The 14,832-nt window shown below is 32.5% G+C and overlaps 2 protein-coding genes across 2 annotated transcripts in view; one reads left to right on the top strand and one right to left on the bottom strand.

Annotated features, from left to right (window-relative positions):
• The first annotated feature begins 2,370 nt into the window (after window positions 1-2,370).
• LOC100807525 (FT-interacting protein 3) lies at window positions 2,371-7,693 on the top strand. The gene is made up of 2 exons (XM_003521049.5): window positions 2,371-2,770; window positions 4,439-7,693. The coding sequence occupies exon 2, from the start codon at window positions 4,489-4,491 to the stop codon at window positions 7,498-7,500; it is 3,012 nt and encodes a 1,003-aa protein (XP_003521097.1). The 5' UTR covers window positions 2,371-2,770; window positions 4,439-4,488; the 3' UTR covers window positions 7,501-7,693.
• A 108-nt stretch (window positions 7,694-7,801) lies between these two features.
• Window positions 7,802-14,832, bottom strand: part of LOC100795478 (putative ripening-related protein 1) — a 31,521-nt gene continuing 24,490 nt past the window's right edge. The window contains 1 exon segment of the mRNA XM_003521855.4: window positions 7,802-9,216. Within this exon segment, the coding sequence (XP_003521903.3) occupies window positions 8,730-9,216 (487 nt within the window). The 3' untranslated portion in view covers window positions 7,802-8,729.

The raw sequence follows: 14,832 nt of genomic DNA, 5'->3' as shown, positions 1-14,832 counted from the left end.
AAAATGTGCATTTACTCACATAGTACAAACTCCAAACTAAAAAATTATATAAAGTAACGCGTCATCATGTGGCAAACTGAAGCAACGTTAAAGTCAACTAAATAATAACACATAGGATTAATATTCCACAAATTATTTTTAAAAAACTACAACAGAAACTCTTTAACTTAATATTCGGTAAATTAATAAACTCTCTAAAATAATATATTTGTCTGATTCCGACTTGGGTCAATATAAAAAATTGAAAAACTCAATAAAATAATAAGATAATAATTTTTCGTGAGATTCCTTTATAATTTTCAGTCTCAAAAAAATCATAAATTAATAATTTATTGAAACTAAAAAAATATATTACACCCTATTGAAATATGATTCAATAGTTATTTGTTTTTCTCTAAAATTCAAGTTTATTTGGAGCTCATCTCTAACTTTTCTTATTGCATCCAAGAGCTCACATGTTGTATTTTTGTATTGTATCATAAAGTTGTGAAAAGTACTTCCTTTCGCGTAACAGGCTTCAAAGATACCGTATCATCTTCACCATCATTCTCTGCATTGTTTTCAATGATAGTACCCACAATATCTTCTAAACTCTGAACCTCCGAACATACTTCATTTTTACCTAGGTAGTTCATTAGATTGTCGATATCCATCTTATTACGATAGCCACATTGATTGATCATAATTACTTAAAAACTCTTTAAATTAATAATTATTAATTTATCGATAAATTAATAACTCTTTAAATTAATAAATTTATCTAGACATTACTAATTTATATAGTTTTAACTGTAAAATGTAAAAATCCTGTAAACTACAATAACTTTAAAAACATGATTAAGTCAAAGAAATAACATAACATAATTTGAACAAAATCTCCTTAATGCATGAAAGAAAAATCAGTGGAGTTAGTAAAAAATTACAATAAAATTATCTACTATACTGTAGGATATATAATAATACAAAGTCATCTTTCATTCAATAATACATGTTATCTAGGGTATCTTTTTCTTTCAAAATTGCACGTATTTTTTCTTCTTATTTTTTCTAAGAATTTCTTCCTTTGTTGTTAATTTTATTTTTATTTTTATTTATAACTTGGTGCTCTTTACTCAAAAAAGAAAACTTGGTGCTCTTATTTTAAGAGATAATTAAACACTTTGGTTTTAGGAAAATTTGACTCAAACTTATAGAACTTCAATTATGGGAGAAACCCCTACCCAACAAATACAAGGAGGGATTGGATATATTTAACCAGCAAGTATAAAGTTTCATAATCAATGAGAACAAAAGCTAATTAAAAACGATAATTTGAAACCATGATTATTTATTTATTTATAAATGGTTCTAGTTAATTTGATCTTATTAAGTAAATAATTGATTATCTATATAACGTCTGTAGAATATTTGACTGCAGTCTACAGGACGTTATATATGTGCTAGATCTTGGAGAGAATTTTAGAGAAATGTTAATTTCTAAATTAAACGGAGAATTATTATAGAAAATAGTTTTACAGATTGGTTTACATGTATAAATATTTGAAACAGAAGAATCTACTTATTTAATTGACTGTCTTTGAAAGGTCTAAATAGTAGTAGTACTTTGACATTAATACCTAATGGTTACATCATAATGGTTTAAATTAAAAATATTTGAAAAATAAAAAATTAATTAAAATTATGACTTTTCATTTATATTTCAAGTTTGTTGAAATATTTAGAGAATTATTATAGAAAAGAGAAATTCTTACTTAAATTAATCATTTGTGTTTGTAAAGGATTAAACATTGTACATGAGTTATTATAAATTTTATAATATCATCTTTAATTTAATTTTTATGGATAAAAAAAATAAAATCAGGTATATTTTATTGAAAAACATTGAAGCCAATTCTTTTTTCCACACAATTAATTATGACCATTAATTAATAATCTAATGTGGTTTATAATTATTATTTTTTATGAGGTGGCATATAACTATTATTATCTCCCTTTGATATTTTAGATGATTTAATTTTTTCATCTTAAAACTATTGATGTTTTAGTCTTTTGTATTAAAATATCATTTTATTTAATATCTCATTAATAGTGATAAATTATATTACAATTTCTTAATATATGTAATTAACAAATTAATTATAATTTAAAACTCTTAATTAAAGATTTAAAATTAAAAGAAAGGATAACAAATAAATTATACTAAATGCTTTATTAGCATATTATTTATGAAGCTCAAAAATCAAAATCCCAACTCTGGTTACTAAATTTGTAGAAAATAGAAAATTATGAAAAGGAATATTACAAGAATCTATATTTCTGTATTTGAAGACGAAACAGGACAAACAAAAAAAAGCATGAAGACTCGAACTTGTGGTGATGTAGAGAGAGAGAGAGAGAGAGAGAGAGAGAGAGTTTGCAATTGCATTGATGAGTAGTGAGTGGAGAGGGTGGGGCCAAAGCTAAACTCACCCAACCCCAACAAGACTGTAATAAAACCGTGTTGTGAGTTCTGAGATGGCACAACACTGCTACAACTACTGAAAAATCCGAAACCGACATTCTACAACGTCAATTTATGTGTGCTACTTGACTTGAATCATTTTCTCTCTCTCTCTCTCTCTCTCTGAAACCCCATTTCTTCTTCTTCTTCCTCTTTTTATTTCTCACATAACTCCTCTTTTCCTCACCTCAATCTCACTTTTTGTTGTTGTGGTTTTCTCTTTTGGGTCTTCAGCTTTTCAAGCGAAGTCTCAAAGCTAAAAAATTTCAGGTGTGTTTCTTCTTCTTCTTCTTTCTTCTGGGTTTGTTTTGTTTTTATTTTTATGTGCTTTTTTCTTTCTAGGTATTTGTGGAATGTTTTTGATGATTTGCTGCTGGATTTTGTGGAAGATGGATGTTTTTTCTTCTGATTTCACTGTTGTAGTCTCAAAAGTTTTTTTTTTTTTTTTTTGTGGGGGGGGAGGAGGGTATTGGGCAGCTGTGGTGTCCTTGTGTTTTTTTCCTGGGAAAAAATTGAAAATTTGGGTAAGGTTCCTCAGAATCAACTTCTTTTCTGTGTCAAAAGTTGTTTTTTTTTTCTCTAATTTTTTTCATTCTTAATTTTGCAAAATATTGAATGATTAATTACTAATTAGGTCTTATGATTGTTTTTCAGCTGAAAGCCTGGAATTTTTTAACAATAAAAGGAACTTGCATGAGAATACATAAGCACTTTGGGGTTCATGATTCACAGATCACTGGATTTTCTTTTAATATTAAAAGATTTTCATTTTCTTCAGAGTATCTGAAGATCACACGATCTTATGTGCTGTGGTACAAGGAATCCATGGCTTTCCCCCCTGTTTTATGTTGTATTCTATTCTTTTGCAATCTTGGAAATATTTTTTTCTTATTTTTATTTTCATACGTAATAGATTAAAAAGTATTTAAGGCTCGTTTTCATTATTGACTTGCTCCTTTCATTATTGTTTTGGAACTTTTCTCTTTCTTACTTGAGTTTTAAGAATTACTACTTGCTTTTGATAATGGTATCCATCTCTCTTATTTTTCTTTTCTTTGTTTTTACTTCAGAGGGGTGAATCATGCCTTATCTTGTCTTATTTATGACAGGAACCAACTGAATAATAATTTATAACCCCATGCATAAAAAAATGATTATAAATCCTGTTGCTTTTCTATACACACGCACACACTAAAATTTATGTACTTAGCTGTATTTCATATCGTATTTGACCTTGGTGGTCAATTTTTACTATTAAAAATTAAAATAAATAAATATTAATTTGAACATGTCATGCCTTTCTTTAATAAATCAATTGATGAGAATACTTTTACTTAAGTATTTGCTGGTGAGCTTCCAAATGATTGACTTTGGATTTATGATAGGAATTCAAAGGTTTTCAAGAAAAGTTGAGCTTGGTCAATGTGGTAATGTTATAGTCAAGTTAGGTCTACACTCTACACCTGGTGTATTGCTTTTTCTTTGTCAGGACTTAGGAGAATTTGTCTGCCAACAAAATAAGTTTTTGAAGCTTAGATGTATCTAGAATCGCTGTACTACTGCTAGAATTTATCTTTGAATATTGATAAAAAACAAAAGCAGCAAATTGCTGGATTAAGGATATGCTTCTTTTGTCTATGAATTTGTAGCAAAACTTTCACTATTTAAGCATTTGATTTTCATCCACTGACAGGGTAAAGAATTATACATCAAAAGCAAACCATATATTGCCATGTATTTTAAAATCTTCACTTACTACAATGATGTTGCCTTTTATGTCTATTCATAATGATAATATAGAAATGTTTATACTCCAGTTGATTAAAATTACACTCATAATTTAATAGAGAGGACATGGCCAAATTTTTTTTAGATTATATTAGGCTATTGAAATTGATATCTGATATTATAATGATCTTGAACCCTGTTTCTTTTCAGGTATAACGTCTCTCAAGTTTTTTCTGGAAGCTAATTAGTTATTATTGGCAATGAGCAATCTCAAGCTAGGTGTGGAAGTTGTGGGTGCTCATGACCTTATGCCCAAAGATGGACAGGGCTCATGTAGTACTTATGTGGAACTTCACTTTGGTGGTCAGAAATTTGGGACTACAACTAAAGAGAAAGATTTGAATCCTGTTTGGAATGAGAAATTTTACTTCAATGTTACTGATCCAAGCAAATTGCAGAATCTCACTCTTGATGCTTGCATCTACCACTATAGCAAGAGTAATAATTCCAAAGTCTTCCTGGGTAAGGTTCACCTTACTGGACCCTCATTTGTACCTTATGCCGATGCTGTTGTTTTGCACTACCCTCTGGAAAAGAAAAATGTTTTTTCCCGCATTAAAGGAGAGCTTGGTTTGAAGGTATATGTCACTGATGATCCTTCGATAAAATCCTCAAACCCTCTTCATGATGTGGAACCCTCTGCGCACACAGTCCAACCCTCAACCCCAGATCAATCACCAGTTTCATTCACAAATTCAATCCTGAACGTCTTTTCTCGCAAGAAAAATGAGACAAAGCACACATTTCATACCCTTCCCAATTCAAATGAAGAAAAACAGCATAAATCTTCTTCTTCTTCAGCTGCTGCAAAGACAACTAAAGACTCAGGGATGCATGAGACTAAATCTGGAATGCCTCCTCCAAAAGTTTTGCATGCGTATCCAGGTTTGTCCTCCCCAATGGATTATGCACTCAAAGAGACAAGCCCTTTTCTTGGAGGGGGACAAGTAGTTGGTGGGCGAGTTATTCGCGGGTACAGGCCATCCAGCTCCTATGACCTTGTTGAACCAATGCAATACCTATTTGTACGAGTTGTAAGAGCTCGTTTGGCTGGGAGCATTGATCCATATGTGGAGGTAAAGGTTGGAAATTTCAAAGGAATTACCAAACACTATGAGAAAACTCAAGATCCTGAATGGAATCAAGTGTTTGCCTTTGCAAGGGAAAATCAGCAGTCAACTTTGCTTGAAGTTGCGGTCAAAGACAAGAATATATTACTAGATGAAGTTATTGGCACTGTGAAGTTTGATCTCCACGACGTTCCTACACGTGTTCCACCTAATAGTCCATTGGCTCCTGAGTGGTATAGGATTGACAAGGGTAAGGACAAGAAAAAAGGGGAGCTGATGCTCGCTGTATGGTTTGGCACACAAGCCGATGAAGCTTTTCCTGATGCTTGGCATTCTGATGCTCTCTCCTCTGGTGATATCTCCTCAGCTGCATATGCTCATATGAGATCAAAAGTTTACCATTCACCAAGATTATGGTACGTACGGGTTAAAGTTATCGAGGCTCAAGACTTACATGTGTCAGAGAATTCCCAAATCCATGATGCCTATGTTAAGCTACAGATTGGTAACCAGATTTTGAAGACAAGACCAGTTCAATCAAGGACTATGATTCTGCGTTGGGATCAAGAGCTGATGTTTGTTGCTGCTGAACCCTTCGAGGAACCTCTGATTGTTTCAGTGGAAAATCGAGTTGGTCCCAACAAAGATGAGACTATTGGAGCTGTTGTTATTCCTTTAAACCAAACTGATAAGCGAGCTGATGATAGACTTATCCTTACTAGGTGGTATCACCTTGAAGAGTCCATGCCATCTGCGATGGATGGGGAACAAGGAAAAAAGGAGAAAGATAAATTTTTTAGTAGAATTCACCTTAGTGTCTGTCTTGATGGTGGTTACCATGTTTTTGATGGGTCAACTTATTATAGTAGTGATCTCAGACCAACGTCAAAGCAGCTCTGGAAGAAGTCAATTGGTCATTTAGAAATTGGCATTCTAAGTGTCGATGGACTTCATCCGACGAAAACAAGGGATGGAAGGGGGATAACAGATACATACTGTGTGGCAAAATATGGGCATAAATGGGTTCGCACTCGAACCATTAGTGACAGTCTTAGTCCAAAATACAATGAGCAGTACACTTGGGACGTTTATGATCCTGCTACAGTTCTCACTGTGGCGGTGTTTGATAATGGACAACTTCAAAATTCAGATGGTAACAAAGATCTAAAAATTGGTAAAGTTCGGATCCGGATCTCAACCCTGGAAGCTGGTCGTGTTTACACAAACGCTTACCCATTACTAGTCCTACATCCTTCAGGTGTCAAGAAGATGGGTGAGTTGCACTTGGCCATTAGATTCTCCTGTTCCTCAATGGTTGACTTGATGCAACAGTATTTCAAGCCTCACTTGCCAAAAATGCACTATAAGAGGCCACTTAACTTAATGGAACAGGAAAAGCTGCGACACCAAGCGGTCAATGTTGTTGCTGCTCGACTTAGTAGGGCGGAACCCCCGCTTAGAAAGGAGGTAGTTGAATACATGTGTGACACAGATTCTCATCTCTGGAGTATGAGGCGCAGCAAGGCGAACTTCTACCGTCTGATGACAGTGTTTTCTGGAATTCTCTCGGTGGTAAGATGGTTAGGGGAAGTTTCCACATGGAAGCATCCTATAACAACAGTGCTGGTGCACATTCTTTTTCTGATGCTTGTGTGTTTCCCTGAACTTATACTGCCAACCGTGTTTCTATACATGTTTGTCATCGGCATGTGGAATTGGAGGTTCCGGCCAAGGTGCCCTCCTCACATGAACATCAGACTCTCCTATGCAGAAAGGGTGACCCCGGATGAGCTTGACGAGGAATTTGACACATTCCCCACCTCAAAGAGCCCCGACATTCTACGTTGGAGGTATGATCGGTTAAGAAGTGTGGCTGGGAGGATCCAGAGTGTTGTTGGAGATTTAGCTACTCAAGGAGAGAGGATCCAAGCTCTTGTGAACTGGCGTGATCCTCGTGCCACTGCCATGTTCATGGTATTTTGCTTCGTGGCTGCTATTGCGTTGTATGTCACACCCTTCCAGCTGCCTATTCTTCTGACTGGATTCTACTTGATGAGGCACCCCATGCTTCGAAGCAAGGTGCCGCCTGCTCCGGTTAATTTCTTCCGCAGGTTGCCTTCTCTCACAGACAGCATGCTGTAAATGGACACTCTTGGTGTGTTCTTGAATCTTGAAAACTTATCTGCTGCTGCCAGTGTTTGAATCTGGCATTAGTTTTTGGCAGTGGTTGTAGAATCATTGGAGCTATCTCACTTTGTGTTGGTTTATTGAGTGTTGACTGTTGATGCAACTGTATACTTAGTGTGGTAAAACTCCAATGTAGTTTTCATGTTAATCAGCGTTTGTGAACTTATGTTCTATGCTTGAATGGCTCGTGACTATGTTAAATGATCTGTCTAAGCTCTTAAGTGACTAAGAAAATTGTATTTCTAAGAGGAGTACTGAAATGATCTTTGGGCTCAATTTGTCACTCCTTAAAACATGAGGGTATAATATTTAGAGATGAGTATTGTAATTATATGAAAATTTCTTTCTAAATATTTTTACAAACTAGCAGGTGGGTTTTGAATCTTTTGATCAATTCTTTAACAAACTTAACATGTACATGTGTGTTCACAAAGTGTAAAGAAAGTGTACACATGCATGTGTACAATAAAATATGAAATTATTAAAATTGTAACCGTTGGGAAATCCTATGGGTAAAATGGGGGGATTTGAAGTGTTGTAGAGTCAAAGTTATCAAAAAATGGATAATCAGAGGCTTTACAAGCGGGGGGAATCAAACCCCTAACCTTTCTGTTCTTTTTTCTCCTTTTATTATCCAATTAATCATATAACTTATATGTTATTCAACCTTTTTATTTTTACTCAATGACCCTCACACTTAAATTCAACATTAATCTTTTCCCTTTTTCGGACTTAACACATTAATGTGAATCCGGCCACTATCAATTTGAACAACCCTTAATCTATTATTTGACGTTTTAAAATTTCATTTTTTTATTTTCGTATCAACACAATTTTTCTCTTATTATCAATATTTTTCTTTTCATTTTTTTATTTACATAAATTACAACTACATTTGCGTGTTTTACTTAAGAACTCAACATAAAACATTTCGATAAAATCAATTTTTCTTATCAACCAAGTTTTTTAAAATCATTTAGGGAAGAGTAAAACAACAAGGACAAATTTATTAATGTAAACTCGAAACACATAAGATTGAATCAACACAAGATTCAACACTTTTTTTTTTTGTCTGGGTTTGAGGTCCCCCTTATTATTGTACAAGTAGTCTTCTCTTGCGTGACAGAGATGTATGGTCACATCCTTATTAAGTTATTAAGCTTTACTTTACATCTAATTGTGTATCATGCATCGGACCAGTGAATGTCTGATTCACCCCAGTCACGTTTTGGCACACCCAAAGCCTTCCAAACAGCCTTAGAGGCATCAACAACATTGTTGGGGCATGGAGGCTGAAAATCATGCTCAGCATCACACCCTCTTTTGGAATCACACTCATCGACCACCATGGCATGGACCCTTCTTCCATTTCCAAAGATTGTGATATTGTGATGACACCTCTTTTTGTTATTGAACCATCCAGTTGTTAATGCCAGTACTGGAGTGTTGTCTGAGTAAAACTTGTTGTCACACTCTTAAGGGCCACCTCCATCTCCACCTTTCTCAAAGCTATTTAGTGTTAGAATTGCTTTTGTGTGATGAGAGATAGGTGGGGAACACTTGAATGTGTGGTAAACTTTTCCCTTTTTGCAACACTCAGACTCATCCTCTCAGTTGCATTTTCCTGAAGGAGGCTTTTTTCCCCTTAGCCTTCCACTAGGCCTGCAGTTAGCACCTTCAATGCTTATTAGCCAGAAACTGGCTACAAGAATTAGAAGAAAGAGAATGGTTTGAAAAGAAGTTGTTCAAATTTTGAACTTCATCGTTCTCTTCTAATTTTATCTCTCAATGATGTTGTGTAATTAGAGAGTATAATCAGCATGGGTATTTATAGAGATACCAAGCTCAAATGACATAATCTCCTTGTCAAATAAGACATTCTATAACAATTAAGTTCATTTTTCATTTACAATCCAATGAACATTGTTAAAATCTCACCACGTATATATTCAATGCTCATGATTATGTCTTCAATCAAATGAAATTTAGTTTTACCCCCATATATTCTCTCGCTTTCTAATTATGACACCCTTTTCAAAAATTTATTTTTCTCTTTTTATAAGATTATTTTTTTAATTGTTAGATGTATTAATTGCTTTCTCTCCTAAACACTCTTAATTACTAGAGAAATACCGGTGTTGTGTGGTTTATAAATAATTAAAGAAATATTTAAATAAATTATTTATTTGATAAATTAAATTTAAAAATATAATTGTCGATGATATTTTATATCATTTTTTGTTAAAAGAGATAAAAAAATTATGTATAAATTAAGATATTTTTTATTTATTAATATATTTATAAGGGAATGTGTTAAAATTGGAGGCTGACCACTCAATTAAAGTTGATTAACATGAATATAAAAGTAAATGTTTTGTATAAATTTTATAAGAACAGTATAAGAATAAAGTGAAATTGACATAATAAAACAGCTAAAAAAATATATTTAATGAAAGAAAAATAGTCAATCATAATGGTAAAACACATAAGAATGATGCGAATAAAACACCAAAAATTGTTCATTTAAATAAACTTTTTGTATTTATTTTCTTTTGCTCTATTGTTGAATCTTGTTTTCTTTGGTGTGCTCCTTTTTAAACTTTGATGTCAAAATAATTTTGTTTATTCGTCTTTCTCCTTAATCGACTTTCTGAGATTGAATAAACTTCATTTGATGATGAAGATATATCTTTTGACTTCTTGGATGCTTGTAGCTTTGAGTTTTTACTTATGACAAATTCTTTTTTCACATTTTTCTTTAATGGACTTTCTTCTTTTTTTGATGATGAAGATGCATCTTTTGACTTCTTAGATAATTGTAGCTTTGGACATTGACTTGTGACAATTTGTTTATCTGTCTTTTTTTTTAATGGACTTTGTGAGATTTGATAAACTTCTTCATTAGATGATAAAGATGCACCTTTTAACTTGTTGGATGCTTGTAGATTTGGATTTTGACTTGCAATTAGTTCTTCATCTAACTCATTTGATGATATTTGTTGTGGTGAAGTGAATTCTTTTTTTTTAATAAAAATATTAATTAGAGGAAAAAACTATTAATATTTTGTACAAGAAGTAAAAATATAAATAAATTATAAATATGATTACATGTTTAATTTCTTTGAGGAGAGGATCATGCCAAATGATATTTTTTGGGTTTGGGATAAAAGTCCTTGTGATGGTATATGTTTGAAATCCTTCCTTCAAGTTGTGAGCTTGATTTTAAAAGGGTATACAATATTGGGGTATGTGAGGCTTATTTGCATTTTGAGTGTGAAGGAGTTCAGATGCTGTTCTGTTTAGAATTTGTTGTGCATCTTGATCGAACATTGTGAATGTTGCTACACCGATGTCATTAGAGACTTTCAATTGTATCTTGAACCTAAAAAAAGATTTTAAAAATTGTAATATTTATTTAATTATGTTATAAAAAATAATTCATTATATACAAATATTAAACCTTGTTGTTGTTGTTGTTGGGTACTTGGATTACTGTTTGCATTCTCTACAAGTGTATTGATTTTCTTATTTTGTAACTTTCTTTTGGCATTTCTCACATGCAACATAATTTCAACCAAACGTATCATCAGTCTCATTGATTGTTGCATGAATTGTGAACACATTATCCTATTATTTTATATATGTTAAAACTAAGAAAAAATTAAGTATTATTGAATATTATGAATATGAAGGTCATGGTAGCTTAGCCTACTCGTGATTCTGATACCTATTTCATGGACACTATATATGTCGAAGATCTTTTATTTGTTGACATTCTCTTGTCAAGATCAATGTTGTTAGAACTTGAAGAAGATAGTTCTTTTATTTGGTGTTGCTCCATTTTTTTTTCTACATGTAGTTATATATTTAGAATAAAATTTATAATTTTTTAACTACATCAATCAAAGAATTATAATAAACTAACGATTTTGTTTGTTGAATGTTACAAGATGTGTATAATAAAATAAAATAAGAGAAGAAAATTCATTTTACCCTATCTTGAACTTTGCAAAATCAGGATTATCTAGGTTGACATAGATCTTTGTATTTGAAGTTGAATTGATTAAATACTCAGTTGAAAAACAATTATTAAAATATAATTGTTAGTAAATTAAAATTATTATAGTAAACAAAATATTGTAAGCAAAAAATATGATATAAATTTAACTGAATTAAAATATCAAATTAAATAAACATGCTAATATAAAAATAAAGAGATAGGAAATTATGGATTAATTTTTATTTAAATGTCATTTAAAGATTATATATATATATATATATATATATATATATATATATATATATAAAACTTAATATAAAAAATTAAATTTAGAAAAATAATTTCAATTTCCATAGTGAAATGATATATGATAATCGTTTAATGTAAACATTAAGTACAAATTAACCATTTTAGTTATCCATATTTTTTTGGCTAAATGATCTATATATATATATAAAGAAAAGAAAAGAGTAGTAAGAAAAGAAAAGATATATTTTTTTGAGGCTATGTTTGTCTGCCAAGTAACTTTAATAACTTCGTTTCTGAAAATAATCGATTAAAAATGGAGATGTGAAAATATTATTTTATATTACATTTTATTGTGTAAAGAAATATATATTAATGAATTATACAAAAATATTATTTAAACAAAATTTATAGTTAATGATAAAGTAAGGATAATATATTTATTCTTTTGGTATAGGATTTTGTTATGCTGTGAGAAACATTAAAACAGAAAGAAGAAAAAGAGAAGTGATAGATACAAAAGAAAAATGTTTATCTTCTTCCAAATCATCAATTGTGGTAACAACTTAATAGTATGAATAGATTCTCTCTCAAAAAATTAATGAGAATCAATTAAGTGAGTAGAAAGATAAGAAAAAAAGATCTTATAATTAACATATTTAATATGATTTATTAAATTAATCATTTTTTAAGAGATGTGAATTAATTAAAAAATATCTTATAAGTAAGGAAAACAAGAGAATATTACATTCTTGATTCTATCTCCGGTGCTAATCTTAATTTTAATTTGTAGTATTTCTCTATGGAGGGCCCCGTTTGGCACATTAAGATTCAAAGATTTTTTTTGTAATATTTAATGGAAGTATTTAATAAATCAATTAAGTGTTCCCTTGACCTTGGAACACATGTTCCGATCCGACAAATTATTTGGCATAATGATAATATGATGCATAGTCATCAGCATAATATAATAGAACCATCCTGACTTATGATCTATTTATTGATCCTCATATTCTTCACAAATATTGTGTTCAGATTAGAATTAGTAGATCAGAAACGAAGTCGATTTTTTTTTGTTCCCAACGTTAATAACACAGCCACCCATGTTACTATATAGTAAATATTTTATGTTACTTCTCCAAATTGAATACAGATATTAGGAACTTAGGATTCGGAATACGGTTGAAACTTGAAATGCTGTAATTGGCATTTTGTAATGGAAGACGGTAACATCAAATTCACCACTTTTTTGTTGGTGTTAGCCCATATTTTCGACGAGCTAAAATATGCTCTAAGTATGCATTAGATGTCGTCTCGAGTTTCGAAGCATATTACAGAGCAAGAGTCTGGTCAGGACCTGCTCGAATCGAAAAGAGAGGAGAATCTTTAAGAAGGAATTCCCAGGTTCAAAGAAGTATTTACGAAGTACAAAGCTAAGACAAGAAAGAGGACTTCGAGCTATTGGGCAATTCGAACTGGTGTATGGACGAGTCGAAGTCGAGGCAGCAAGAGTTCTGGACTTAGCGTAATTTCTGAACAAATCTTCACCAAATCAGTTCGATCTCGAGTAATGTGGATAACCGTTCTAGGGAGCGGTTATGCAAGGTGTACGTAGCAGGACACTTGGCGTTAGGATAGCGTTCGACCGTTAGGGCAGTTTATTTTCGAAAATCTATATATAGCAGTTTTTTAGTCAGATTTCAGGGTCGCAAATCATTTCTACAGAATCCTTATACACTCAAAGTATCCAGCGCAGAGAGAAACGAGTACACAAGGAGAATGTATGTTTGTGAACCATTTTAAGTTTTCTGTAAACTTTACATTTCGAATGCAATGCATTTTTCGCTTCACTTTAGAATTCCTGTCTTTTAAATGGTTCATTCGATCGAGTGAACTTACTGCTCCTTTACATTCTGCAATTTTCCTCCCTTGTTAATTTACTTCCAGCCTTTCGATTCTGTCAAAGAATTTTCTTTTCCTTGCCTAGTTATTTCCAGCATTTCGATTTCTGTTAAACAATTTTACTTTCTGCAAATTTCGAACCAGTGAGTGTTTGTTGCAATGATGAACATTAACGGTTTATGTTTAAAGCAAACACGCAAATGACATGCTCCTGAGATTCACTAGTTGGTCTCGCAAGCAATTAACTTAGACTAGCGGTTGTTTACCAAATTCCAGCGTAAACAAATTGGCACGCCCAGTGGGACCGGTCAATTGCGTGTTTTGATTTTAAATTATTTTTAAAGTTGTTTGTTGCAGTTGGTTTATTGCCTTCTTAATTGTTTTGATTTTTTGTATGCATTTAAGAAGTGGGAAATCTGTTCCACACTTAACAGAATTCAAAACTCGTACAAGGATGGCTAGACCACCCCCAAGCAATCGAAACAATGACCTTCCAAATATGGAGGGGCAACCAACGCAAACATCTGTCAGTAATGCCAATATAAATTCTGGTATAGGACCAATTCCTGACCAAACTGTTGGCACGATTAGTTCAACCGCTTCGACGGTTATGAATCAGACAGGGGTAACCTCTCCCATGACCAACATGACGTTGGTAAGTTCGACCACGTCAGCGTCTGCTTTTGCCCCTTGGAACAACCCTAGTTTAGGGAATCCCAGTGGAAGTCCCTTTCGACCGCCTCAAAACCCTCTATATGGCATGCCTACATCTTTGATGGTAGGGTTGCAAAATTCTCAACCAAACATAGAGAATCTTAATATGTCCTCTCCATCAGGATCTGTAGCGGGCAATCAAGGTAGGGTAATTCCGCAACATTTAACTAATACATCCGTTTTGTCACTCAGACAACAAATGGATGAAAGTAACCATGATATGGTTAACATGTTAACACAACAAATAGGAACTGTTATTAACCCTTTAATTCAAAATACAAATGACAGTTACCAAACGTTAACAAATCAAATAAGTCGAATTGCTGACTTTTTTGGGGCACCACCCATACAACAACCACCAATTCGACAGATCCAAATACAGGCGCCTGTCCAAGAGATACAGATGCCTAACAATCCCGGGATGC

This window comes from Glycine max, chromosome 3 (genome assembly GCF_000004515.6).
Source record: "Glycine max cultivar Williams 82 chromosome 3, Glycine_max_v4.0, whole genome shotgun sequence".
Lineage (NCBI taxonomy): Eukaryota > Viridiplantae > Streptophyta > Magnoliopsida > Fabales > Fabaceae > Glycine > Glycine max.
Note: the sequence above shows the minus strand (reverse complement) of the source record. Positions and strands in the feature narration are given on the sequence as shown.